Source organism: Panthera onca, chromosome E1 (assembly GCF_046562875.1).
Source record: "Panthera onca isolate mPanOnc1 chromosome E1, mPanOnc1 haplotype 2, whole genome shotgun sequence".
NCBI lineage: Eukaryota > Metazoa > Chordata > Mammalia > Carnivora > Felidae > Panthera > Panthera onca.
The window spans coordinates 17,456,190-17,483,213 of record NC_138352.1 but is presented as its reverse complement, the minus strand read 5'-3'; the positions used below and the strand labels follow the sequence as shown (position 1 = coordinate 17,483,213).

General features: G+C 66.4%; 1 protein-coding gene across 5 annotated transcripts in view; it reads left to right on the top strand.

Moving 5' to 3' along the window:
- The first annotated feature begins 5,274 nt into the window (after positions 1–5,274).
- WSCD1 (WSC domain sialate O sulfotransferase 1) overlaps positions 5,275–27,024 on the top strand; it is a 31,478-nt gene continuing 9,728 nt past the window's right edge. Inside the window, exons 1-5 of one of the 5 annotated variants that reach the window (XM_081791148.1) lie at positions 5,275–5,364; positions 13,032–13,692; positions 18,053–18,167; positions 19,489–19,679; positions 24,288–24,409. In XM_081791148.1, the coding sequence (XP_081647274.1) occupies positions 13,266–13,692; positions 18,053–18,167; positions 19,489–19,679; positions 24,288–24,409 (855 nt within the window). In that variant the 5' untranslated portion in view covers positions 5,275–5,364; positions 13,032–13,265. Of the gene's footprint in view, positions 5,365–6,306; positions 6,415–6,669; positions 6,904–12,253; positions 12,414–13,031; positions 13,693–18,052; positions 18,168–19,488; positions 19,680–24,287; positions 24,410–27,024 lie in introns of those variants that run through there. The other 4 variants (XM_078437919.2, XM_078437920.2, XM_081791147.1 and 1 more) reach the window with 4 other exon arrangements.

Below are 27,024 nucleotides of genomic sequence, written 5' to 3'. Positions count from 1 at the left end.
GCCTCCGCTTCCGCCCTCGGGCTCTCCTCTGTCCTCGCTGCTCTGTCACCTGGTGCAGGAGGGGCAGCAGGCCCGTCAGAGCTACACACACACACCCCCTCCCCGCGTCGGGCGCACCCCTGCCCGCATCCCATCCACGGAGGACGGCGGACGCCTCCAGGCTCCGGGGAAGCCGCGTTCTCGAACCCCGGCCCTGCCCGTGGGTCTGAGTCTGGCGTCCAGGGCGGGCGCGGACGTAAAAGGGCCCGAAGGAAGATATAACTGCAAAGTGTCGGAGCGCGTGGGGAGGACAAGAAATGACAAAGTCACGGGGGAGGCGGGCGGCTCCGGGCTGAGGACCCCAGGGGCCTCGTCTCCTCCTTCTCTCCACTTCTCAGATGGGAAAACTGAGGCTCCGCGAGGCGAGGGGCTCTGCCTCGGACGCACAGCACTCGGGGAGCGGGGCAGGCGGGGCACGGTCTCGCTCCCCTTCACAGCAGGTCCCTCCCTCGGGTCCCTTTGGGGTCACACGCGGAAGGAAACAGAAGGAACTAGGACACGGCGGATGCTCTGTCCAGGTAACTTGGCCCTGTGCTCCTGCACATGTCCCGCCTGGAACAGCTTTCTCCCGACAGCGGGCTGGCTCTCTCCTCGGCCTGTCCTCCGAGGTCCCTCCATGCGGCCCAGGGCCTCTCAGACACAAGCAGCCATCCCCCGCCCCGTCCCTCCCGGGTCCCTGGGGCTCTGGCGGTGACATCGGCCGCGTCCTCTGTGAGTTAGCAGTGTCCTCCCACAACGTTCCTTCATCTCTGACACGGAGGGCGAGCACGTGCGTGTGGCCACGAGGCGGCCGCACGGGGAAGGGGCCAGAAGCTTCTCTGGGCGGAGAAGTGACAGTGGCCGCGTGCCCGCAGGCGGGCAGGTGAGTGGACACAGGGACGGGGCCCCGTGGGGGTGGGGGATGGGCCCCTCGCAGCCACGGAAGCCGGCCGTCCACGGGTGGCCCTGCAATCCAGCTCAGCCACTGCAACGGCACGTGTCGTGGGGGTTCGAGGAGGAGGGTGTACAACAACGTCCCCGGCAAACCCGGGCTCCTCCCACCTCCAGCCGGGCCCAGCGGGAGGCACCCCTGTGCCTCCTACCTGGCCCCCGGGTCCCCCATCCCAGCCGCTGCCGGAGCACAGGCCGCGGGGGCGCCGGCGGGCGCTGGCGGGCGGGGAGCGTGCCCTTGACCCCCCCACGCACGTGGCGGCCGGCGCTCGTGAGGACCTCGCTGACCCCACGCAGACCCTCGGGGGAAAGAAACCACGTGAAGGCCCACACGCCAACAGCAGTTTCTTCTGCACGAATAGACCTTATTTTCCGACACGGGTCAGCGGGAAGGGGTCCCCTGGGGGTGCAGCCGGGGCCGCCCCAGAGGCCGGCTTCCCCTGCGCTCTGCCCCCTCAGAGGGCCGGCCAGCCCCCGCGGCCTCGCGATGGCCCCTTCCCTGTGCCGCGGAGACTCCCGAGGGCCGGGCGGAACCCAACAACCCCTTTCGTGGACAGACTTCCCCTCTTTGGAGGCTCGCCGAGGCCACCGTGGCCCCTCGTCTTGGGAGAGGCGGGCAAACAGGCGATCCCACGGGGGTCTGCGTGCGCGGAGCGGGCCCTAGCAGTTCACGGCGCTGCAAAACCCGAGCATCCACTCCTTCCGAGTGCTGCCAGAGGGTCCCTCCCGGTCTCCTCGCTCCATCCCCGAGGCAGGCTGCCTCCCGCGACGACGCCGGGAGCGGGACGCGGCCTCGAGGGCCACTCTGGGCGGTGGGGCCGGGCGCCGTGCCTCGTCATCCGGCCCCGCGGCAGGGGGCTGCGGCACGGGGGGCCGTGCGTACCCCACCCCCGGGGTCTCCCAGGCGGCGGGCAGGACCCCACGGACGACGGCCAGGCTGGACGTAAACGGGGATCAGTCTGTGACCTGAGCAGGAGGGAGCACTACCTGAATTCCTGAGAAGAACCACGGCGACCACCGGGGACCCGGTCAGATTCATTAAAAAGATGTCACGCTAGACTTACCGCATTTTTAAAAATCAATCAATTATTTATTTAATAAATATTTAGCGAGGGTGCCGATGTGCCCAGAATTCAGCTAGACCCTGACAGCAGAGTTCCGAACGAGACAGAGAGCTCCCTGGCTCCGTGGTGGTGGGAATTCCGGCTGCGGGGCCCTGGGGGTCGGGAAGGAGGCGACAGACAAGAACACAGGCGCCCCAGGTCACAGGTGCCACCCGGGAACTGGACGGCCAGGCAGGGGCTCCCCGGGGAGGTGCACGCAGCAGCCTCGTAGGTCGAGAAAGCACCCACACGTGGCGTTTCCGGATCGCAGGAGCTCGGGAGGGAGCCCTCCATACGCTGTTTGCTAAAATGCGCTGCGGGCTCATCCCGCGGCAGACCGCGTGCCGCTCGGGCCGCAAGCATTCCGCCGGTCCTCCCAAGAGCCCGGCAACGGGTGCGTTTTGGAGATGGAGACAGGCTCAGACAGCTGGCGACTTTCTCAAGGTGGTGGTGGGGGGCGGGGGGGGAGCCAGGACCCGCCCCCGCCTGGGCTTGTCACCCTGAGGCCCGCGACGACCAGGCTGCCTCCGTCAACGGGGGGCAGAGACGCGGGGCTGACGGCTCCCAGGTGACCGAATGCGTGTTTCCCGAGGTTGAGGACCAGGCGCGGTGGCGGTGGCTCCGGCTGGGCCTGCAGCCCCGCCCTGCCCGCTGGGGTCAGCGATCTGAGCGAGGGCTCGGCCGGCCAGTCCGGGTCCAGCCTCCTCTGCTGCCACCGCCGACCTCCCAGCAGGCCTGGCAGGTTCCCTGCGCCTCCCCCAACACGCCGCGTGTTTCGTGCCTCCTACCTTCACACGGGGGGCCCCCTGCCTGCACCGGCCCCTGCTCCCTGTACCCCAGAGAGTGTTCTCTTCTCCCTTAGGAGGCAGCTGAGATGCCACCTCCTCCATGGAGCCTTCCCTGAATTCCTCCTGAGTTGGTGACATGCAGCCATCACCCCGCTTGCCCTTTGCTACTGCCGGAGGACAGTGCCGACCAAGTGGCGATGTGGTGAGGCTGCGAGCACCCAAATGATACAGCAGACCTCCTCCTCGGTGGTACGTTCTGGCTTCGGGTGTGTTTCCTGGTCCAGGTCTTCACTGGACACTCGGTGAAGGTTCTTCTCAGAGTCTCTGGCGTTCGACACAAAATCTAACACAATGGGTGTCTTGCTCAGTGAGTAAGTGAGAAGATGTGTGGATGCATGGATGGATGGGTGGATGGAAGGAAGGAAGGCTGGCCGGTTGGATGGCTGGATGAGTGGGTGGAACGATGGATGGATGGTGGAGGGATGGATGGATGATGGAAGGAAGGAAGGAAGGAAGGAAGGAAGGAAGGAAGGTTGGATGGCTGGATGAGTGGGTGGAACGATGGATGGATGGTGGAGGGATGGATGGATGATGGAAGGAAGGAAGGAAGGAAGGAAGGAAGGAAGGAAGGAAGGTTGGATGGCTGGATGAGTGGGTGGAACGATGGATGGATGGTGGAGGGATGGATGGATGATGGAAGGAAGGAAGGAAGGAAGGAAGGAAGGAAGGTTGGATGGCTGGATGAGTGGGTGGAACGATGGATGGATGGTGGAGGGATGGAAGGAAGGAAAGAAGGAAGGAAGGAAGGAAGGAAGGAAGGAAGGAAGGAAGGAAGGAAGGTTGGATGGCTGGATGAGTGGGTGGAACGATGGATGGATGGTGGAGGGATGGATGGATGATGGAAGGAAGGAAAGAAGGAAGGAAGGAAGGAAGGAAGGAAGGAAGGAAGGAAGGTAGGTTGGATGGCTGGATGAGTGGGTGGAACGATGGATGGATGGTGGAGGGATGGATGGATGATGGAAGGAAGGAAGGAAGGAAGGAAGGAAGGAAGGAAGGAAGGAAGGTTGGATGGCTGGATGAGTGGGTGGAACGATGGATGGATGGTGGAGGGATGGAAGGAAGGATGGCCAGTTGGATGGCTGGATTGAGTGGATGGAACAATGGATGGGTAGATAACCCAGCAGATGATAGGAAGCTAGGAGGCAATGTGAATACTTGGGGTCCAATCACTGGGATCCACAAAGAGAGAAGCAGATAGAATCAAGAGCCAAACACTGTGGGACTGAGATGCGAGCCGACGGTCTGGTCCCCGGTCCCGGACCTGCAGGGGACTGGGAGGTGGTGCTTCACCGAACGGTACCTGGACACGTCAGCACCACTGTGGGCCCATCAGAGAAGCCCCCCGTGGCATTAGGGTACCTTCCGAGACACGGGCTGAGATGCCGTGCAGATAGGTGTCGAACAGTCCCGGCGATGCAGACGTGACAGTTGCGAGGCAGAGCTGGACGGGGGGCTGGGAGCGGCTCCCCCATCAAGCCTAGTCCAAGTGGCCCCCTCATGTCCTCTGATCTGTCACCACTGCCACAGAGAAGGACCTCATCCCGGCCCTGAAACGCTCCCGGCCATCCGCACCCCTTACAGGTGACCCAAGACGCGTGTAGCCCACGCCTTCTCAACCACTTCCTGGATCCCACCACCCTCTTCCCTTCTCCGCATCCCACCAGAGTCAGCAGGTGCTCCTGTCTCCCCCACACAGGCGGTGCACGTCCCTGGAGGGCTTTGCACAGCAGGAGCGGCGTGGCATCGGGCACAGAAATGGCACAGACGCCCAGCAGGCTTTTTCCTTCTCTTTCCTGAGGCAGCTCTCCTCCCGGCCGCAGCCATGTCACTTCTCCGCTAAGCTCCCCTGGGCTCCGCTCGCTGTGGGCCTCGGACACTCGTCCCCCTTTGGGCCCCGGCCGCTTCCTCTGTAGAGTGGCCGCGGGAAGGCAGCCCCTGACTCGCCGTGAGATTCCAGGGACGTAACGGGCAGGAGGGAGCCTGGGGCGGCGTCACCAGCAGGACACGGGCGCAGTCACGCGCACGCGGTAAGGGAGACGCACGGGGCTGTTCTGCAAAGCCAGGAATGCCGGGGCGGCACAGGATGCGTCTGTCACCCCTGCCACCCTCCAGGGCTCCAGAGGGGGCCGACTCTCTTCTGACTCCGGGGCTTGGCCTGCTAGCTGTGTGACCTTGAGCAAGCCCCTTTCCCTTCTGGTTGCCACCTGGCTGACCGCCATGAAGCGGGGCTCCCACCGGTCCCCTGCCCGGCCAATCCTTATCCCCCTGCACCTGTTGAAAACAGGCTCCTGGGAGCCTCGCCAAGCAGCTCTGCCCCTAGCGGTCATCAGAGGCACGACGCTCCCTCTCAGGAAGCCGGGTTAGAGCCGCACCACCAGAGCCCTACCAGCTGCACAGCCTGTGCGGGTCCTCAGCCTCCTGGAGCATCTGGGCGGCCGGCCCGGGTGAGGACGGGACCGCCGATGCGCCCACAGGGGTGGCCCCGTGGCTGGGGGGCTGTGGGGAGCAGGGGCAGGGGGACGCTTGGAGGGGAAACGCTCAGGGTTGGACCAGCCCCGTTTCACGAGGGGGATTGTGGATGGCAGTGTGGAGGCACACCTGTCCACCTCCGAGCGTGCGTGCGTGCGCGTGTGCCTGTGGGTGGCCCAGTGTGACCACACAGGAGTGCGCCCGTCAGCTGACCCCGGGTGTGTGGCCCTGCTTCCGTGGGGCACCCTGTCAGGGCGTGGGTCAGTCCCCCGTGTCGTGCCCTGAGTGTGCGGGGGCCGGGGGGGCGGGGGGGATGGTGTCCGTGTGTTCGTCCGCTCCTGGGCTGGCGGTTGTGTGCGCGGCTGTCCCCGCCTGTCGTGTGCACGAGGGCGTCCGCGGCCAGATGTGCGTGGGACGGTGGCCCCGCGTGTGTCTGTGCGACCCTGTGTGTGTGCCTGCCACGGGGTCCCGGGCTGTCTGCGAGCGAGTGGGACAGAGCCCGGTGTGTGTGCGCACACGCGCGCGTGAGAAAGCGTGGCTGTCGGCGTGGCCCGCGGGCCGGGATTCAGTGTCTGCACCAGACGGTGCGTCTGTCCCTGTGAGTCTGCGACCGAGTGAGCGTGGCAGCCCGGCGGAGCGTGTGCGCGCGTGCCCCGCCCGCCTGCCCGCTCCCTCCCGCGGGCCCCCGCCCCCAGCACGACCCCTCCCACGCGGCGGGCCGAGCGGGCGCCTCTAGGACCCGGCGGCGGCCGGCCGCTGTCCCCGGGCCGCGCGAGTGAGCATGTGCAGAGCCCGCCCGCCGCCCGCCCGCGCCGCCCGGTCGCCCGCAGCCCCGGAGCCTGGTGGCGGCGCCCTGTGCCCGGAGGGGGGGGGGGGGGGAGCGCGCGTCGGGCCGCTCGCGGCGGGGGGGGGGGGGGGAGGGTGGGGGCGCCGGGGCTCCGGGCGCTGCGGGGCCGCGGGGCTCGGTGCCCGGGAGCGGGCGCGTGGCCGCGGGAGCGGGCGCCCCAGCCGGCCGCGATCGCGGGGTGAGTGAGTCCTGTCTCCGGGGCGCCCCGCCGGGACCCCCAGCGGGACCCCCAACGGGAAGCCCCCCCCCACCCCCCCGCGCGGGCGGGGGCGGGCGCGCTCCTTCCCAGCCGCCCGCGAACAAGTTTGTGTAGACGCGGCCGGAGCGCGGCGGGGGTGCACCTGCTCCGGGCGGCGGGCCGGGGAGGGGGGTGTGGGTGCGCGCGCGGGGGCAGCGCTCGGGAGGGGCCCCCGGGGGCGGGCGGGGGCGCGCAGGGCAGCTTTGGACGCGGCGTCCCCTCCTGGAATCCTCGGCGACCGTCAGTGTCCGCGGAGGGAGGGAGGGAGAGGCGGATCCGGCCGGGCAGGGGGCGAGCGCGGGGTTCGGGGTGCGCGCTGCCTCTGGCAGGAGCCGCTCACTCACCCCGAGAGCGAGGCTTCCGGTCAGCGGAGGGCTCTGCCCGCTGTCTCTGGGTGAACTTGAACAGAGGCAGAGGCAAAGGCGAAACGTAGGTATTCGCGGATCTTGTCCGGAAAATTACCCCAAGTAGTGGAGGGAGCCGTGCACCTCCCCAGGTGTGGACGCAGCCGGACTGGGGGCTGCTCACTGCGTTCTTCTTTTAAGTCTGGAGCCTCAGGGTGGCCCCGCAGGTGGTCTGGTGCCCGGGGTGGCGCGTGCTGGCTCGCCCCCCACCCCCGCCCCCGCCCCCGGGGGTAGGGGGTGGTGCAGAGGGACTCCCGTCCTTGTCTGAGCAGGGGCACGGTTGGACACCGGGGTTGGGGCTTCCACGGCCCCGCGCCCTTCCGGGGCTGCTGCGAAGATGGACAGACTGGGAACTCTGCTGTACTTTTCTGACAGATGCAGACGCTGTCACCCCTGTCGCTGGAACCGGGAGGGTCCCAGGTCGGGCTCAGGAGATGGGCCTTTTGTTTTCTCCTCTGAATTGCCTGGGAGGCCCCGGGCAAGGGAAGGGAGTGAGGCCGTGGGGAGGGAGGCAGGAGGGAAGAGCCGGCCCCTTCCTGATGATTGCAAACTGCAGGAGAGGAGGCAAAGGGGAGGTTCCCCCAGTGTGCCCCTCACCCCCCCCCATACCCTCGGCTGGGGCCTCAGAAGCCCCTTGGGGAAGGTGCCCAGTGGCCACCAGAGCCCCTGTAAGCTGCAGCAGAGTGGCTGTCTCCCAGGCGCTCCCCGAAGGAAGCTTGGCGAGTGGCTGGGGGTGGGGGGCTGACCCGGCAGCCCCCCCTTCCCCAGGAGAAGCCCCCGCCCACGGCCGCGTGCCCCCATCCCCAGCGTGAGTATTTCCCAGCTCCCTGGAAGCTTGGTTTGGGGGTGAGGGGCTCCCCCTTTTCGGCGGCTGCTGGAGCCCTGCGGGGTGTGTCCTGTGGCCTGCAGCCCATCCGCCGGAAGGGAAAAGAAGCCTGGTTAGGCAGAAGGCCAGACCCCATCCCTGCCCTCCTGTGTGCCCAGGCGGGCGGGGGTGCTTGTCCGGGCCGCCAGTCTCCCGCCAGGTCAGTTCAGGCCCAGCCCCGGGGAGCGAGTCACAGGGGCGGCTCCCCCTGCCTGGAGCCCAGGACCGGGTCCTGCCTGAGCAGGCACTCTTGGGAAGGGCCGGTTCCCCCGTAGACACTCGCGGCCCGTGCTCCCGTCTGGCTCAGACCCCCGGTCGGTCGGTCGGCCGCGGGGAGGCCGCCGCACAATGATCGGAAGCGTGCTGCTTGCGGAGACTGTGGTTGGCGAGAACCGCCTGCCGTGTGGACGTGTGATGTGGATGGAAGAGTAGGCTGGATTCATTTTGTGAGCTAGTGACGCGGGCACACCTGTTGGCTGCTAGGGCCCCTTCCTTCTCCCGGGCTTCTCTTGCTGCTGGAGACCCTCGGGGACGTGAGCCCCTCCCAGAGGGCGGCTGTCTTGGCCTGAGGGGGCCCGGAGGGTGCTGAGGACAGGGGCGCCCAGGCACCCGCCCGGGAAGCCCCCATCCCAGCGCCCGCAGGAGCCAGAGGGGCGAGGCTGAGCCTGCCCAGATTCATCCGGATCGCCCAAGGGGCTTGAATAACCCTCAAGGGTTCGCCGTCGGGTGGGAGAGACAGAGGAACAAAACAGGGATCTATGAAAGAGGTGGCCCAGCGATAGACCAGAGAGGTGGTGATGGGCTGTTTCCAGAGGGTGGGTTCCACTCCTGAGTAGGGGACGGACGCGCCCCTCTCCCCTGAGCCCTGGAGGGTGGCGGGGGGCACCGATTCCTGGGGGTCTGCCCTGTGTTCCACTCGGAGGTGCCCGCAGGGGGCTCACGGGCCGGGAGGGAGAGTGGGCAGAGCGGCTCGGAGCGCTGACTCCAGGCGGGACACGTCAGCCAGGGTCAGCTCACAGAGCATCCCGTCCCGCCGTCGAGCTCCGCCTCAGGGAGCAGGAGGGCTGCCTGCAGGAGGTGGCATCGGACCTGAACCTTGATGGCCACAAAGCACGCGCGAGCCGTACGAGGAAGGGCATGGGGGCCGGGGGGCACTGTGCTTGGGACACGGCCTTCTGGAAGGATCCTTGAGAGGAAGGGGCTGGCAGACTGGGTGTCAGACCGAGAGGCCTCGGCTTGGCCGTCCGAGTCCTGGGGACACGTTGGAGGCTGCAGCATTACTGTTTCTTTCTTTAGAAAGGTCGCTTTCTTAGGCTTGGCCTCTGGGAGAAGGGGAGTATCCAAACAATGTGCACGGAGCTGAGCAGGGCGGGGGCCTGCAGGGGTGAGAAAAGACAGAGGAGGGCTAATCCAGAGCCCTGAGCCCAGCTGGAGGCTCATGCGGACCTGAGGACCCCTCCCCACCGGGCCGGCCGCGGGTCCTGGAGGCTGGGACTCGGCTGCTGGGACCCCACCGCCCGTCTGTCGTCGGGAGGGCGACGTGCTGGGCCTGCTCCTTTGTCTTTCAGGCCCTCACCCGACTGGGAGCACGTGGCTCTGAGCCCAGAGGGTCCCCGTCCCCACTGCCCTGGCCAAAGGTGCGGAGATGCTTCTGGGGGCCTCTGGAGTCTCCCTCCTCACCTGCCACCGCCTGTCCTCTCTGGCCAGGGAGGGGGAACGGAGGCAGTCACGTGACTGAACCCCGGCGGCCCGGAGTCAGGCCCCGGCCCCTCTGAGGGCTTTGTGCAGCCCCCAGGCCCCACGGGCTGCCCTTCTCCTCTCCCCGCTGCCACCGTCACCTGCCCAGTCCCCGGACCCCTCAGCCTAGCTCCCGGTCCCACCTGCTGGCCGGGCACCTGCCGCGCCCTGGGGTCCAGCCGGCAGCAAAGTAACAGGAGAGGGCTCGGGTGCTCCCGTCCCCACCGGCGCTAGGCCCCAGCTCCCTCCCGAGACCCCCCAGAAGCCCCTTTGCCCCGGCTCCCTCCTTCCTGAGTGGGGCGACCCTCCCCCAGGCCCTGCCTGCCCTTCTCCGGGCTGATGTCCACCCCCGTCCCCCCGAAGCACTTTGCTGGATTCCGAGATGGGAGGGGCCCCGGGGGGCGGAACGCTGACCCCCACGGCGACATCAGGGTGTGTGCTGGGGGGGGCACACCATGCACGGCACCGTCTCCCCGAGCCTGGACCTGGCTTGTTTTCAGAGGTGCTGGTGGGGGCGTCCTGAACTCCTTTCCAGAACAGTCCTGCCCGGTGTGGGGCTGGAGCCGGCGTGGGCGGGCTAGCCCCGGTGTGTGACCGCGGGGCCTTGGCGGCTGTGGCTCTCAAATGGGGACAAGCGTGGCACCTGCGTGGCACCTGCGGGGAGGGAGGGGGCGTGCGGAGTAGCCGGGATCGGGCAGGTGAGGAGCACGGTCCGGGGGGTGGGGAGCACTGGAAACGAGCAGGCGCTGGCAGCGTGGGGTGGGCTCCCGGCCGTGCAGACAGGCCGTGGTGGGTGTGCCTCCGGGGGCTGGCAGGTCCCGCTGACCTCGAGGCTTGGCGGGAGCCCCTTGTGCAGCGCCTGTAGGTCACCCAGCCACCTCCAGGCCGCGCTCACCTGCGGTCGCTCCAGAGACGTTTTCCATCCCCAAGCTGCTGGCTGTGCGCTGCGATCTGGGGGTGTGGCCGGGGCCCTGCCTGGAGGGGCCAGCAGCCTGGAGGACAGGCGACGGGGTAGGGGCCAACGGCAAGTGTGACACTGGCAGCCCAGGGCAGGGGACCAGTTTCTGACGCTCAGGGCATGCCAGCCCCCGCCCCGCCCGAGGCAGGCGTTCTGGGCCCGGAACCAGCTGCGCGATTTCCAAGGTCCGGGGTGGCCACTGCTTTATAGGACCCTGAGAGTGGCTGTCCCCACCTTCACGCCCAGGCCCCCTCCGCAGACCGGGAGGCCCCTCTGGGACGGGATGGCCCTGGGGGGGGACTTTGGGGGTCCTTGGGGAAGCCCGGTGTGGTCATTTGAATCCTGACTGATGGGCCACCACTCGCTTCCCGTGGCGAGTTTCCAAGTCCTGTGCCCGGCACGGCGCGGGACGCACCGCACACCGTGGTTCCCGACCCCGAACGGCTGACCCGCCCGCCCTCCGCCCCGGCTCCCCGAGCCTCTCCTTTCCACGGCAAGGCCTCCCTTCTCCCCGTTTATTTTCGCCGACAGAATCCCAGTCTTGTGACCGGGAGCCCTTTGTGAGCAGACCTGGAAACCCCCTTCCTAGAATTACAACGTGGACGGGCCACCAGGCCGCCCTCGCGTCCCTGTGCCTGAAGGAGCCGGGCTGCTCTGTGTCCCCGTGCTTTTCTGACTTCAGGCCCCACAGGATCAGGTTCCTGGTGTCGGGATGTGCCTGTCACTGTATCCGCTCAGTCACCTTACAAAGTGTACTCAGAACAAGGGTCTCGGGGCCCCTGCGCCGCCCAGGCCTCGTGCGGGCACCGGAATGATAGGAATGGGCAGGGTTAGGGGGCGGCCCCGGGCCCAGAGTTGTTCACGGCCCAGCTGTCCCAGGTGCTGACCGCTGGGGTCAGGGGTCGGCACCAGTGTGTGTGTGTGGTGGCTGGGTGGGGGTGGAGGTAGTCAGGGAGAGCTTCCTGGAGGAAGAGACACCGGGCTGAGCCTTGGCGGACACACGGGGATTCTCTGGGCCAAGAAGGTGGAAGACCCAGGAGGCAGTGGAGGCACAGGAGGTGCCGAGGAGGACTGCTCAGGTGCCTCCCAGATCTCGGTGCGGGCGTGTGCGCGTGCTCGCACGCGCGTGTGACGGGAAGCCGAAGGAAGGGGCCTGGCAAGAGACGAGGCCAGATGGGGGCCGGTGTGTCATGCCGAGGAGCTTGGAGTTGATCCCAGAAGCCACGGGCAGCTACGGAAAGGGGTTCTGAGCAGGGGAGCACCGCGATCAGATTTGTGCATTAGGAGGATCACCCTGGCGGCCTCGCGGAGGGCGGATTGGAGGGCCGAGGCTGGAGGCAGCGAGATCAGGCGGGATTTCTTGGGATTTTCTCTGCGGTTTTACAAGCCTGACGAGGCTGGCCGGGGCGGGCCTGGCGTGCACCAGCTTAACGAGAAAATGAAAGGTCTGGAGGCCCAGCCGAAATGGCTTCCCGGCTCAGAGTTTAAATCCACCTTCCGCTACTGATTATCGAGCCCACCCCACCCCCCGCCCGAGCCCCGGGGGTCCCTGCACTCCCGGGGGGCTCAGGTCGTGGAGGCCGGGGGTTGAATTGCAAAGGGTGGTGCCGGTCTGGCCGCCCCGGGAACGCCAGCCCACAGGAGCCCAAACATTGTCTTTCCACGCACACCAGGCTGGCTGTTCCCTGCGCACAGAGTGGTCATTGAGGGGCTGCGGGGCCTGGCGGGGGTCCCAGGCCGCGTTAGTCACGCTGCTGGGAGCTTTTCTTCCCGGGACAAGACTGTCCTTGTGCTCAGGGGCTCCCGGCAGCTGCAGAGGCCCCCGCCGGCCCCTCGCAGCGCACTTCAGAGGCTACCGCCGACGGGGGCCCGAGCCCAGTGTGAGCGCGGAGGCCCGGGGCGGCGAGGGGCGGCCCTGAAGGCCGCTCCGGGCGCCCTGCTGCCTTCCCGCCAGGTGCCCCAGGCTCCGTGGCAGGTGCACGGCCCCCCCCCCCCCCCCTTGTGCCGAAGCCTCTGCAGACGCGGTTCCCAGAACACAGCTTGCCGTCCCCGTGCACACCCGGGAGGGACTCGGCAGGTCGTACACACGTATCGAGCGCCTGCTGGGCACTCCCGCCCTGGGCCGGGCGCCCTTGTGCGTGCTGGTGTCCATCGCTGGCCACGGTACAGGCTCTGAAACGCGCCGTTCCAAAGCTGGGCTCCTCGGTTCGCCGGCCGTGTGCCTTTGCCTCCTTTTGCGTCACCTGTAAAGTGGGGCTGCGACCGTGTCCACCCGGCTGCTCGGTTGCCCCGAGGGTTAAATGAGATGATACGCCAGGAGGGTTTGGTGCGGAGCCGCCTCTGAGCCCTTCCTTCACCGCGGCCCCAGTGGAGGGCCTCACGCCCGCTTTGTGCGCGGGGAGGCCGGGGCCTAACGGACCGGGCCGGTGTCGCTCCGCGGCCGGTGGCCGGCGGCCGGGCGGGGACCGAGCCCCCTGTCCGTCGGGTGCTCCTGCAGCACCGCCGGGCCCTGGGGCGGAGGGGCTCCCGGCCCTGGCGCGGGGGCCGCGGCGGGCCCTTCGTCGGCGTCAGCGCGCGCTCTCTGCTCTTCCAGATCCCGGAGCTCGGCGATGGCGAGGCCGGCGACCCTGGGGCAGAGGCCGCAGCCGCGGGGCCCCGTGGCCGGAGCCGCGTGACCGAGTCGTCGGAGCACCTGCCGGACGCGGGGCGGGAGCGCGGCGGGCGTCAGGATGCGGGCATGAGGCCTCTGGAGACCCCGGGCTGCCCCCCGGCCGGGCGCTAGGAGCCGTGCCCGGGGCCCCGGCCGGGAGCCCTGCCGCCCAGGGGCATGGCCAAACCCTCCTTCCGGCTCCAGAAGCTGCTTCGCCGCACGCGGTTCCTGCTCTTCTTTCTGTCGGCCGCCTACCTGATGACGGGCAGCCTGCTGCTGCTGCAGCGAGCGCGGGTGGCCCTCCCGCCCGGGCCCCGGGCCCCCGGCCCCCTGCAGGCCCTCCCCGTGGCCGCCGTGGCGCTGGGCGTCGGCCTGCTGGACAGCCGGGCGCTGCGGGCCCCGCGGGTCAGCCCGGACCTGCCGCTCGGCGTGGACGTGCCGCGGGGGCCCCCGGCCCGGGCCCGGCCCGGCCCCCGCTGGCTCCGGACCCGGAACCCGGAGCTGCGCCAGCCGCGGCGAGGCTGGTTCCACCACTTTGTGGGCGACCCCCAGGGGGCGCCCGCCCTGCGCCCGGAGGCCCCCGGGCCAGCCGTCGGGGGACGAGGTAGGTGCCCGGGGCCGGTTGCCCTTCGCGTGGGCGGGGCGGCGGGGATGGGTGGTTGGGGGCGGGGGCCGCTCGATGGTCCGGCCCTGTGGCTGCCTGGGCGGGGGAGGCCCGCGGGGGGGGGGGTGGGGGGGGGAGACGCGATACGGCGGAGGACTGCGGCACAGTTGCCGGGGTCATTGCCCGCGTTTGCGTTCCCCGTGGCCGTGGCCTGCCTGGGATGTGGCCCCAGGACACCGGCAGGAAGTGGGGACGAGGCAGGGAAGAGAAGGCGGCCAGGGAAGGCCCTCGGAGGGGGCGCGCATCTCAGAATGCAGCCTGGGGGCGGCTGGGGGGGAACGAGGGCCTGGGAGTCTGGCTTTGCTCTCAGGAGGTGAGACGGTCCAGGGAAGAGAGGGAGGAGCCCGGTGGCCCTCGAGTCAGTGGTGGGGGAGGAATGACCCCGATAGTGAGTGAAGCCCTGAGGATGCTATGCTCCTGTCTCCACGGAAGGCAGTTTCTCCTGAGGTCACAGAGGTCGGAGCCCTTGCTGTGGGATCCCTCAGCGAGGCTTCCGCCCAAGAATGAGGGGGTCAAAAGGAACTGATTCTGCAGCTCACATTACACAGGCCTGCTTTCTGTAGACCTGCCCCGGCACACCAGGAAGCTGGGTCTCTAGGCAGACTACACCACCACTCATTTAGACTAAAATGTGAATGGCTGACAAAGTCAACACGGAGTCCTCGAGAGGCAGCCATGGAAAGAGCACAGGTGTTGAAAACAGACCTGGGTTTCTGTCTTGGTGTTGCCGGGTTTTGGCTCTGTGACCTTGAACAGATTTGCTGCAATTCCCCGCTGTTTCTCAGTCCATCCTGTTGAGGATCCATGTACCGGTCTAGTATCCTCTGTGTACTCGAGGAGCCCAGGGTGGGGGCAGAACCAGATCTGCACCACAGGACTGGGGCACGGGCCGAGGGTCTTTATAACGTAGCCAGCAGAGGGCAGGGCTCGGGCGACCCAGTTACGGCCCTGGGAGCACCTTTGGGTTCAGGCCGTGTCCAGGGACCTAGAGAAGCCGTGGGCGGGGGTCTAGCGACGGCCGAGGAGACGGGAGAGACTGCACGGGCCCGGAGGGTCGCACGGAGCAGCAGGGTCTTGGCCGTTGTGGGCCGGTTGGGCCGGTGACCTCCCCGAGCCCCCGGGGTGCCCCGTGGGAGCTCTCTGGCTTCCTCCCCAGCGACCCCCAGCCTCCCCATGACCCAGCATGTGAAGGGTTAGCGGCTGGTGCAGCAGGAATCTGAGGCTCCCCCTGCAGGATGCTGGGGGCTCTGAGCGGTCAGCGGGTCAGCGCCCCCTCTGCTGTAGGCTGTTAGAACAGGTTTGAGCTCCCCCCCAGAGCGTGAGGATACATTTGTGTTCCGGGGAGGCCGCAGTGTCAGGGGGCTGGAGGGAGAGCGTCACAGGAGGGGGCGCTGGCCTGGAAGCACCCCCCCCCCCCCCGCCGACCCCCACCGGCTCCTCACGGCGGATGGCGGCCTGCGGGCCAGCTGCTGGGGCCGCAGACAAAGAGGGCGTCTCTTTGCGGCCGGGCAGCCCGCCATGCTCCTGAAAGGGGTTCCTGCAAGGCCCGGGAAGCCGCAGGAGGCCCCATCAATCACCGAGCATTTCATTATACCTTGGACAACATCCATAATGGAATAAAATGTCAGTAAGTTTACTAGGGGAGAAATAGTAACTTCTCCGTAGCCAGTTTGTTTTTTATTGATAGTGATTTCCAAAGACATTCCAATATCTCCAAAGCCATCGTTAACAGCCTCACGGCGTGTCCATTCTGATGTGCAAATGAACAGATGCGGAGTCACAGACAATAATGCATTGCCTCCGTTTCAGCCGAAAGTAATAAATCCGCCTCAGAATGTGTCCCAGTGTGTCCCTCGGACGTCCTTCCTCCGCCGCACACCCTCGCCTCCGTCAGAGCCGGAGGAGTCATTCGGTGTTTTTCCAGGAGGGAGGCTCCCCTCCCCCTCGCCGCTGGAGCGCGCGTGTGGGTCCCGGGCCTCCTGCACCCCCGCCCCCGGCCGCCCCAGACCCGGCCACACCTCGTTGTCCGGAGAACCCAGGCCCGGCTGCTCCCCTTCCCGCTCCTTCGTGTGTTAACTGTGCAGCTACTATTTTCCACTCCACCGGCTGGAGCGCAGGACCGCAGGGATGGCCGTCCCCGCCCAAGAACTCATTCACCTCCGCCTCCAGACGGCCGCCCGACGAGGAGGCGGTGTCCCCTCTCAACCCTCTGTGAGCCCGTGGGGCCGCGAGCCCACTTTACGGATGGGGAAGTTGAGGCACAGGCAGGGAGGGGGCTGCACGGGCCAGGCCTCGCAGCCTGGGGGTGAGGGGCCTAGATTCGTGCCCCTCACCCCGCCCCCAAACACACGTTTCACACCCGCCAGCCTCGGCCTTCGGGGTCATGAGCCCTGCCCCCTTTACACGCTTTCGGTTAATTTCCCATCAACGGTGATAAATGTTTAACAACCCCTGAGCTTATGTTTTGGATGTTTAATTGAAAACTGTAATAGACGTTCTTCTTTGCCGAGCGGCACGCCAGAAATTTCTCAAATATTAGTTTTCTTTCACTGAGTAAGCTGGCCAAGGATAGGCGTTTATTCCCGCTGCGGCCACTCGGGTCTCAGTGGTGCTGACACGTATGTGACCCTGGGGGTCCCGGGTCCTGAGCGGGAGCAGGTGTGGCCCGACGTGTGATGGGCGTCCTGGGGCTGAGGGGACACAGAGGCTCGTCCCGGCGGGCAGACCTTGACAAGGGTGACCTTTGCTCCCCCCGCTGCCCCCACGTCCTGCAGGTGAGGTGTCTGCGTGCCTCGACCGACCCTGCCACCTGCTCCCCTTCCCCTGCTCTGCCTCTCCTAAGTCGGGGCCCGGGAGCCGCGTCCGGCCTCTGGGAGCTCGTCGGCCTGGTTTCGGGAGCCCTGGGCCACCCCTGATGTTGGGGTGGGGGGGGGCTGGTGCTGACGGTGTGCCAGACCCAGCAGGGCCCTGGTGGACACGGGACGCATGGGGATAAAGCAGCTTTAACAACAGCAGTTAGTGATAAGCATTATCGTCGTCATTGGGTGTTGACCCGTGTCAGAAAATCTGACAAGGGGTGGCCACGGTGGCTGGAGTGGTCGGGAACGCCCGTCAAGGACAGGCAGGAAACAGAGGGTGGGCAGGAAGAAAGGGGCTGGTGCCGGGTGAGGCAGGTGGGTGGGCCTTTATCTGTTGGACGGTTGGGGAAACTGAGGCACAGAACGTGGCCGTAACTTAGCTGAGGTCAGGGGTGGCGTCAGGTGTGTTCACAGACAGGACGGTTGTTCTGGATTCGGTCCCAGGAGTCGGGCTTGGTGGGTCCACTTCTGCAAACCCCTCAGCAGGGGGACCAGGGACGCTGCTCGGGGCCACGATCCAGGCAGGGGCAGCCGGGAGCCTCGCCTGCCCTCGGGGTTCCCGGCCTGGTGGGTGATCCCACCGTGGAGCCATCTGGGAGCCGCCGCCGGAGGGGGGCCCTGGGCGCGTCCCCCCCCCCCCCCCCCCAGGGGCAGCCCAGTTTCGGAGGCTGCGTGTGCGTGCGGCGTGGGACCGTGTGGGCTCCTGCACAACGTGGCTGTGCGTCCACACACCGCACGTGCCCGCCCCGGGCGTCTCTGGGAGACCCCTCCGAATCGGGGTGACAGGCAGGGCTGTTACAGGCTCCCTCTGGCATGTTACCATGGGGGCAGCAGCACCACCGCTCGGCGGGATCACGTGCCCCCCCCGCGTCCCCTTCCAGGGGTGATGCCCGGACGGGTGAGGGCTCAGCCGTCCCTCGGTGCTGTCGGTTCTGCACACGCTGCTGACACGTCCCCCCCGCAGCGCAGGTTTTTTCTTGACATAGCTCTTCCCCTTTGCCAGTTCTTTATTTTAGCGAAGGTCAGACTTTCCGTAACTGATTTCTTCCCTCTGGGTCATACGGAGGTGACAGAAACCGCCCATCGGCACATTTGTGGAGGGAGGCCTTTCCAAACCTAGGGCGGGTAGGGAGGGCGGGGAGGGGTTCAGGGGAGGTGATAAGCCAGCAGACGTGGTGAGCTGGGGCCGGAAGAAGAACAAGGCGTTCAGGCTGACGCCAGCCCCTGGCAGGCGTCTGTGGGGACGGTGGGCCGTTAACCGGGGAAAGAGGCAGGAAACGAAGGAGGCGGAGGGGTCCAGAGACACGGAGGAAGGTGAGGCCGCAGCCTGGTCTCCGGGGCCTCTGAGAAGAGCCTGGGCCGGCTGGTCAGTCCTGGGGGGTGTCCCACGGCTAGGACCCCTCCCGTCCCCGGGGCCTGAGTCTCTGCTGTGCTTCCCGCAGGTACGTACGTCGGATGCTTCAGTGACAGTGGCCGGGACAGAACCCTGAAGGGGGCCGTGTTTTTTGACTTGCGAAAGATGACCGTCTCCCACTGCCAGGATGCGTGTGCTGAGCGGTGAGTGTGAGTCCGCCGGGAAGGAGGTTCAGACGGTCCCCGAGCGAGGCGGTCCGTGGCGGCCGGGGAGCTGGACGGATCAGACCGCGGGCGACCGACGAGGGCACGGGCTCGCAGGGAGAGCAGGGGCTCCCCGCCACATTGGCGAGTTGTCCTCCTTCCCTGGGCCTCGGCTTCCTCCGGTGTTTCAACTACAGTAAAGGGCCTCTGCCCGCACGTCTCCGGGGACCCTTCTAGCTCCGCAGGAGAAGCGCGTTTCTATCTTGGACTCCACAGCCAGATCCGCTGATTCTGCTGCTGCCTGTTCCCCCTGCTGTTAGCAGACAGCAGCAGTGTGGCTGGAGCGGCCCCTCCCGCCGAGGCACCCCGCTCACTGTGGGCGTGCACGCGTGCGTGCTCACACTCGGGAGCCGGGGGCACCAGAGGCGGCAGGGGCTCCTCGTGTGTTGTTTCTCTGACATTGGATTTGTCCACATTTGCTGTGACCGAAGTCCTCACCACCTTCTGGTTGGTTGCAATTAACTGCACCCATTTTATAGACAGGGAAACCGAGGCCCGGAAAGGAAAGGGCGGTCCCTGCTCGGAGGGGCTTCTACAGTTCGAACAGCATTAAAACTGACAGCGACGGTGTCCTCTCCTTCTCCGGCAGTTGGGGAGACAGACGGGGGGGTAGTAAGTGGGGGTTGGGGCCACGCGGCTAGCAGGCGGCCGGATGGGGATCAGTCTGGGTTTGTGGGCCTCCTTCCAGAGCTAACATCCCAGGTGGCACGCAGCAGGTCCCATTTGTAATCTCGGCTTCCTTGGGTCCCCGTCACAGTGGGAGCAGGTAGAGGACCCCTTTGGCGGCAGGTGCTTCAGACTCGTGCCATCTCAGCCCGGGCACTGAAGTCTTGTAAATGCCGTGAGCCCGGGGCTGCGCCCTCCGTGGCTGAAGTCGTCTGCGCTGGGATATTTGCACCAGGGGGACTGACACGTGCCACAGAATCAGGCTCTGGCCCTGCGGAGCCGAAAGCGGGTACACAGCGCACCGCGGCGCTGGACCCGCAGCTCCCGCAGGCGGTGCCTTGGGGACAAAGCTCAGGGTGACCAGAGCAAGGGTGGGAGGGCTGCTGATGGGAGTCGTTTATCCCAAGGAAGGGCTGCTCCCCTACATTCAGCCGATGACCCTGACATCCGGCTGAAAACGCCCCTAAGGCCAGCCGTGTGCTGACCGCCGCCGTCCCCGCCTCCTCCCCAGACCTGACCCGAGACCACCCTGACCCAGACGTCGGTGGGTGCTGCGGTACCTGGGCAGGGGCTCAGCAGGGCGCTCTCCCGGCAGGTCCTACGTCTACGCGGGCTTGGAGGCGGGGGCGGAGTGCTACTGCGGGAACCGGCTCCCTGTGACGAGCGTCGGGCCGGAGGCCTGTAACCACGAGTGCAAAGGGGAGAAAGGCTCCGCGTGCGGGGGCGTCGGCCGGCTGTCCGTGTATCGCGTCCAGGAGCTGCAGCCCGGCTCCAGGAAGCGTGAGTGTGCGGCTCCGCCCTGTGTCCCTCCCTCAACCACGCCCCGTCGCGCCGCGCCCCGCCCCCAGCCCCGCCTCCCCGCCCGCAGCCCCGCCTCCGCGCCCGCAGCCCCGCCTCCCCGCGCTGCGCCCCGCCTCCCCGCCCGCAGCCCCGCCTCCCCGCGCTGTGCTCCGCCTCCTCGCCCGCAGCCCCGCCTCCCCGCCCGCAGCCCCACCTCCTCGCCCTCAGCCCCTCCTCCAGACCCCGGCTGGGACTCTGGGAAGAACCTGTGCCCTCTCTATCCCAACGCCTTTGCGGGGGGCGGCGAGCTCGCGTGCGGACTGGGGGGGCAGGCTCACGTGGCGGCGAGGGGCCGCTTAGGCTCTGCGAAGGGCTGCTTGGGCTCAGGGCCAGGCATAGCTTCCCTGTGGGCTGCCGGGAGAGAGCCTCTGATCTGGCGGCCCAGGTAGGTCTGGGACATGCCGTGTGGCCTCAGGCAGCTTGGTCTGCCTCTCTGGTGCCAGTCTCTTCCGTGAAGTGCTCAGGCAGACCTAGATCTGCAGCAGTGAGGCCTACCGGAGGGCCTGGAAGTTTCCTAGCTGTCGTTTCTCGTGTGCAGCCGAGCTCCCACCAAAAGAAGGAAAGCGAAGCTTAGGGTTTAGCGTCCAAGTCGGGCAGGAAAGGAGGCTGTGGGCCTGTGGGGTGGGGTTGGACTGAGAGCTCCGCGCACAGAATTCCACTCAAGTATAAATCTGTGCAATCTTAGATTCAAAAGAAAATACCACCTACCAGTTCAGAAAGGGTACAAAAACCCATGTGTTTTGACCTCAGCTGCAGGTGAAATTAAAAACAAAACAACCACCAAAGCAAAACCCTTGCTAAGAATTTGTAATCGCAGGGTTGCATTTGGGTGAGTTTTGCTTGACGTTCAGATTCTTTACCGCCTGCCTGGTCCCGATGCCCCGGCTTGACAGCTGGCTCTGGGCGGCGTGGAGGTACCGACACAGCAAATGCAGTCTCTTTAGAGCTGCGCCACCGGCCCAGGCGAATGGAGCTCCCGTAGATAATTCCTCACTGAAGACGAGCTTACGATCCCAAATTACAGGACACAGGAGGCAGTCACCAACCGCGAGGGGCAGTGAGCTGACGCTCCGGGCAGCCACAGCGAACCCCCCAGATTTCCACTGCAAGTGCCCAGCGAGGCGTGACTGAAACTCCAATGCATCCTCACTGCAAGACGATTCAGCCCGGATCCCCGTAACGTGATCGTCGAAAGCCTCTTTCCAAAATACCTGCCCACGTCGGAGCGTCCTTGTCGCGATGGGGACGGCCAGGCTGGGAGTGGGAAGAAGTCAGAACCTGGGAGACCTCCCCCGCCCCTGGCTGAGGTGGGACCGCCCAGCGTCCGCTACGGTGCCTCCCGGCCGTGGCATGCTCCCGGAGGGCCGGGACCCAGCTTGGAGGAGGGCCGGGACTGCAGGGGGGTCCCCGGCTCTCCGTGCCACCAGCCAGCCTGCCCAGCGGGACGGAACCCCGCTGCTCCGACTCTGGGTGACCGTGAAAGCCAGTGCTGGCGCTGTGCGTGGTGTCTGTGTTCAGACAGGATGCGATCAAGGACTCGGGACGGGCATCCGCGACGGCGTGGAGGTCCTGACCACGCACTGTGGATTCGCTGATGAGCCGTCATCTCAGCGGACACTCGTCGACGCCTGCCCGTGGAGAACCGGAGCCCTGCACCGTCACCTGCACGTTTGCGTGGGCCTCCTGGCTGGCCTCTCGGACCTTTGACCTTCCTGGGTTCGGACACCGTCCACACGGGGGCTCCGGGCTGCCCTGCCGGCCCCTCCTGTGTGCCCCGCCGCCGACTCAAACGTCGCCGTTTGGCTCCAGGCTGCCCACTCACTGGGGCCACGTGGCCCGGACACTCAAGCCGGCCCCAGGTCTTGGGTCGGCTGCGCCTGCCGTCACGGTTAATGTTGAAACGGTGTGAGGCTGCCCCTCCCGCAGGCTGTGGGCCGGCTGGCTGCCCTTCGCCCGTCCTCCTCAAGGGACCGAGCAGACAGGGTCTGAGTCATGAGCTGCCCGGGTGACCACCCGCCTTAAATTTCAGCTTCTCGCTGGCAGGGAGCACTCACAGGAGGGAGACCCACGGACGCGCCCCTGGGCAGTGAGTGCCCAGAAGTGCAGCTCAGCAGCGCCTCACCTTGGAGGTGCCCTCGTGCCCCGGGAGGCCCTGGACTGTCCCCTGGGCGCAAGGGGATGGCGGGCTCTCCCCGGCCAGTGACACGGTGCCGTGCACAGACAGCCGGCGCCACTCAACCACCAGCCTGAGGCGGGTTACCCCACGCCTCCCGTGCCCCATCCCCTGCCGTCCACTCGCTGGGCACTTGTAGGGCCCGCTGCAGTCGGGGAAGGGGCCGCGCCCTGGTGCCCAGGCCACAGAGCCGTGGCCCACCGGGCGGGCTCCCAGGCCCCAGGCCTGGTCCTGTTCCACAGTTGTGCACGGAGACGCCTCCGGGGGTGCCGGCTGCTGCTGGGGCGTGGGGGGCACAAGAGTGAGGCAGGCATCTGAGAAACCCTGATGAATGCGGAAGGGGCACGAGCCCTCGGAGCCGAAACATTCCAGAAGGTTCATCAAGGAAGCTAGCTAGGGGCTGGACGTTTCCACCAGAAGGTCTGGATGACGACATGGCTGGAGGCTTCCTCTAACACGGGCTTGAGCATTCGTGGGGCCTGGTGGGAATTCAGGATCAGAGACAACAAGCGGGTCTGACCTGGCAGCACAGCGGTTGCTGGTGGGGGGGGGGGGATGGTGGCGGGATTTCACATCAACAGATGTAGTTCTCACACCTGTGCTGTGGGAACATAGAATTTTCCAGAATACCGGCCTCTTGGGTGACGTACTATAGAATCTGGCATGTAAGGGATGCTTGATCCAGATTTGTGGAAGGAAGGAGAGAGAGAAGGAAGGAGGGAAGGAAGGAGGGAAGGAGGGAAGGAAGGAAGGAAGGAAGGAAGGAAGGAAGGAAGGAAGGAAAGAGGGAAAGAAGGAAGGAGAGAAGGAGGGAAGGGAGGAAGGAAGGAAGGAAAGAAGGAGAGAGAGAAGGAAGGAGGGAGGGAAGGAGGGAAGGAAGGAAGGAAGGAAGGAAGGAAGGAAGGAAGGAAGGAGAGAGGGAAAGAAGGAAGGAGGGAAGGAAGGAAGGAAGGAGAGAGGGAAAGAAGAAAGGAGGGAAGGAGGGAAGGAAGGAAGGAAAGAAGGAGAGAGAGAAGGAAGGAGGGAGGGAAGGAGGGAAGGAAGGAAGGAAGGAAGGAAGGAAGGAAGGAAGGAAGGAAGGAGAGGGAAAGAAGGAAGGAGGGAAAGAAGGAAGGAGGGAAGGAAGGAAGGAGGGAAGGAAGGAAGGAAGGAAGGAGAGAAGGAAAGAAGGAAGGAGGGAAGGAAGGAAGGAAGGAGAGGGGAAAGAAGGAAGGAGGGAAGGAAGGAAGGAAGGAAGGAGAGAGGGAAAGAAGGAAGGAAGGAAGGAGGGAAGGAAGGAAGGAAGGAAGGAGAGAGGGAAAGAAGGAAGGAGAGAAGGAGGGAAGGGAGGAAGGAAGGAAGGAGAGAAGGAAAGAAGGAAGGAGGGAAGGAAGGAAGGAAGGAGAGAGGGAAAGAAGGAAGGAGGGAAGGAAGGAAGGAGGGAAGGAAGGAAGGAGAGAGGGAAAGAAGGAAGGAGGGAAGGAAGGAAGGAAGGAAGGAAGGAGAGGGAAAGAAGGAAGGAGGGAAAGAAGGAAGGAGGGAAGGAAGGAAGGAAGGAAGGAGAGAGGGAAAGAAGGAAGGAGGGAAGGAAGGAAGGAAGGAAGGAAGGAAGGAAGGAAGGAAGGAGAGGGAAAGAAGGAAGGAGGAAAGAAGGAAGGAGGGAAGGAAGGAAGGAGAGAGGGAAAGAAGGAAGGAGGGAAGGAAGGAAGGAAGGAAGGAGAGGGAAAGAAGGAAGGAAGGAAGGAAGGAGAGAGGGAAAGAAGGAAGGAGGGAAGGAAGGAAGGAAGGAAGGAGAGAGGGAAAGAAGGAAGGAAGGAAGGAGAGAGGGAAAGAAGGAAGGAGGGAAGGAAGGAAGGAAGGAAGGAGAGAGGGAAAGAAGGAAGGAAGGAAGGAGAGAGGGAAAGAAAGAAGGAGGGAAGGAAGGAAGGAGGGAAGGAAGGAAGGAAGGAAGGAAGGAGAGAGGGAAAGAAGGAAGGAGAGAAGGAGGGAAGGGAGGAAGGAAGGAAGGAAGGAAGGAGAGAGAGAAGGAAGGAGGGAGGGAAGGAGGGAAGGAAGGAAGGAGAGAAGGAAAGGAAGGAGGGAAGGAAGGAAGGAAGGAGAGAGGGAAAGAAGGAAGGAGGGAAGGAAGAAAGGATGGACCCCATCCCCAGAGCTGGCAGGAGAAGCAGGCCTGAGGTCAACAGCTGCAGCCACGTGGCCCCTGTGACGAGGGCGACCGCGGGTGACAAGGTTTGGGCACCGTGGTCTCAGGAGTCCGGCTCGCCCACACCCTCTCCGGGGCGGTCTGCTTTCTGGTTTGACACTTGCCCCTCTGAGCATGTTAGCACCCATTTCAGACCGCGAAGCCACCGTTTCCCGGCGACGGGCACCATTTCTCACCAGAAACCGTTTTGTCCCCGCAGGGAGGACCGTCACGTACCGCGGATGCTTCAGGTTGCCAGAGAACGGCACCCACACCTTCCCCGACTCCCTGTTGCAGCCCAACGCGACAGCAGAGGCGTGCTCGGGATTTTGTTCCCAGAAAGTAAGGTCCTGTAACGAGTGTGTGTGGGGATGCGGGGGGCGGGAGGCCGAGGGGCCGGTGCCGTGCCGGATGCGGATTCTCGGGACCGGGGAGACAGGAGAGGGACGGCCACGTGGCCGTGGCTAGCGTGGGTCCCCCAGGCTGGCAGGGGCGCGGTCGACGGATTTGAGGCTGGCGGGACCGTGCCTTCCCGTGTGGGAGCTCCGACACAGGTGTCAGTTGTTAAATGATGGGGTTTGTTGGTGACACGTGCTGGCTCGGGGATCGGGGACAGGGCCGGGCCCTGAACCTGGCTTCAGGGACTGTGGGCACAGGTGCACCTTTGGCCCAGCGCGGGCTCACGGGAGGTGCGACTCTGCAGAGGGCTGGGCCGGGCTCTAAGGCCACTGTCCCTGCCTCACACGGTAGCTCTGGGTGGGACACGCCCGTCAAGGCCAGATGGGGCTCGTAAGTGACGAGAGCCGCAGAGCACGGAGGTCGGGGGCTGGGTCCGGCGGCCAGCCCCAGAGTGGCCCCCCGGGGGGTGGCAGGAAGCCGTGGGCGCTGGGACTCTGCCTTTGTAGCAGTGGGAACGCAGGTCGAGAAGCTGGAGCACGCTGCCCGAGGTCACGGCACCCCTACCAGGGGCAGCGGGCATTTGGGCCCATTTGGGCCCGTGCTTCTGACCCTGCAGACTGGGAGGTGCAGGAGGCAGGCTGGGGAGCCCAGAGGGACGCACCCTCCCTGGTTCCTCTTGAGATGCATCCCTTGGACCCCAGACGGAGCCTTTCGTGTGTACTGTCCTCCCAGACCACAGCCTTTGACGCGGGTCTCTGCGTCTCCAGCCGTTGCGGGTGCTGGGGTGCCCTCGGGCTCACAACTGGCCGGGGCCCCTGCTCCCCTGCACAGGAGCAGAGCCGTGGGTAGGGGGACACTACACCGGCTGTCACAGACCCCCCCCCCCTCCCCTCCCCCGAGAGCCTCCCCCACCCGGTATCGTAGGGACTCGGCAGGCAGGTCCAGACCAGGCTGCCTCAGTCTGCAAACCTGGAGGTGCCCCGCGTGACCGGCTTTAACCTCCCGGGGTTCCGAGGGGACACACTCCCCCGAGGGGGACCCCCACATGCCCCCAGAACCAGCCGGCTCCGGGAAGTGGGGCAGGCGGGGCCCCAGTCTCCACACCGCGCTGGGCTTCCTGTGCTGCCCTCCCCCCTCCCAGTGGCATGGGTGGGTGGGGGGGGGACGGGGCAGCTCCCGTTCCTGGGCCGAGGACCGCTCCGCGCTAGCACCGAGGGGCCTTCCGGTCCCCTGTCCCCCGCGCGGACATCCTGTAGAGTTAACCAGTTGCCCGCTGTTAAGCGTTCTGGCTGTTTTCGCCCCCGGGGGTGCGGGCAGAGCCCGGGGCGGGGGGACACGGGGTCACAGCCGGGGAGGGGCCGAGGTCGGCGCCAGGAGCCGGCGAAGGGGCCTGGGGTGGTCCGCAGCTTCGGGGAGGGACGGAGCCGGAGGACGCGGGCGTGTCCCCGGGAAGGCGAGGGGGCGGGGGCTGCGTGTGTGCGGAGGGCGCCGGGCCACGCCCAGGCCGGAAAGAGGGCCCGTGACCGTGCGCGGCGGGGCGGGCGTGGAAGGAGCTCCACGGCCGCAGGTGAGACGCCCTGCGGGTGCTCGGTGTGGACCCTCGGGGACGGCCGGCCGGGGGGCGGGGGCGCAGCCGGGGGGCGGATCCAGGTGGGCGGGGGCGCCGCGTCCAGGTAGAGCCACCTTCTACCCAGCGGAGTGGCGTTTGCTGCCGGACCGCGGCCCCCTGCCCCTCGGCACGCCCCGGGGCGTCGTGTAACGGGGTTCGCCCTCGGGGCGGCCCCCCTCCGGCAGCCCTCGTGCGGTTTCCGCCGGAGTCTGGGGGCTCCCGCCTCAGTCCAGGGCGGGGTTCCTGGCGCGGTGAAGGCGCTTCGGGTAGATCCTCGTTTTAGGATGAGTCGGTACCTCCCGCCCCTACCCGCCACCTGCCGGCAGCTCCCCCACCCTGTGTGACAGCCGGACTGTCCCCTGCGGGCGGAGCCGCCCCTGGCGAGCGCCACGCCCCAGGAAGGCCAGCGGCGCCGAGGCCACAAACCCCGAAGATTTGGCGGAAAGGTTGCAGACACCTAGGACGCGAGTACCGCGCGCCGCGGGCCACACGGCCACCGGAGGTGTGTCCACGGGCTGCGGTGCAGGACACTCACCGTGGAGCCACGGCTGGGATCGGTGGGGCTTCAGGAAGGCCAGTGAGGGAGGGGGCCGCCTCCCAGCTCCCCCTCCCCAGCGCGGAGGATCGCCTCTACTGTGGCTTGCCGGTGGGTCGTGAGGTTTCAGGGAGCTCCGGGGGTGTGGCTGGGCAGAAAAAGAACAATTCGGGGTGCTCTCCGCGGCCGGACGGCCTGACTCTGCCGGCAGGGGTCCGTGTCGTGTGAGCGTGAACACAGTGAAGCGGTCTCGTCGGATTTTCGGGGGTCGTGGGGAGACACCCGCCGGTCTCCGTTCTCGCGGACGCTCTGACCCGCTCCATCGGGCCAGAAGAAGGTGAACAGGGGAGCTCAGGTGTTCACCCACCACCAGCCTGGACCTGGGGTGGTCGATCTCGGGCCCCGGTGTTTGTG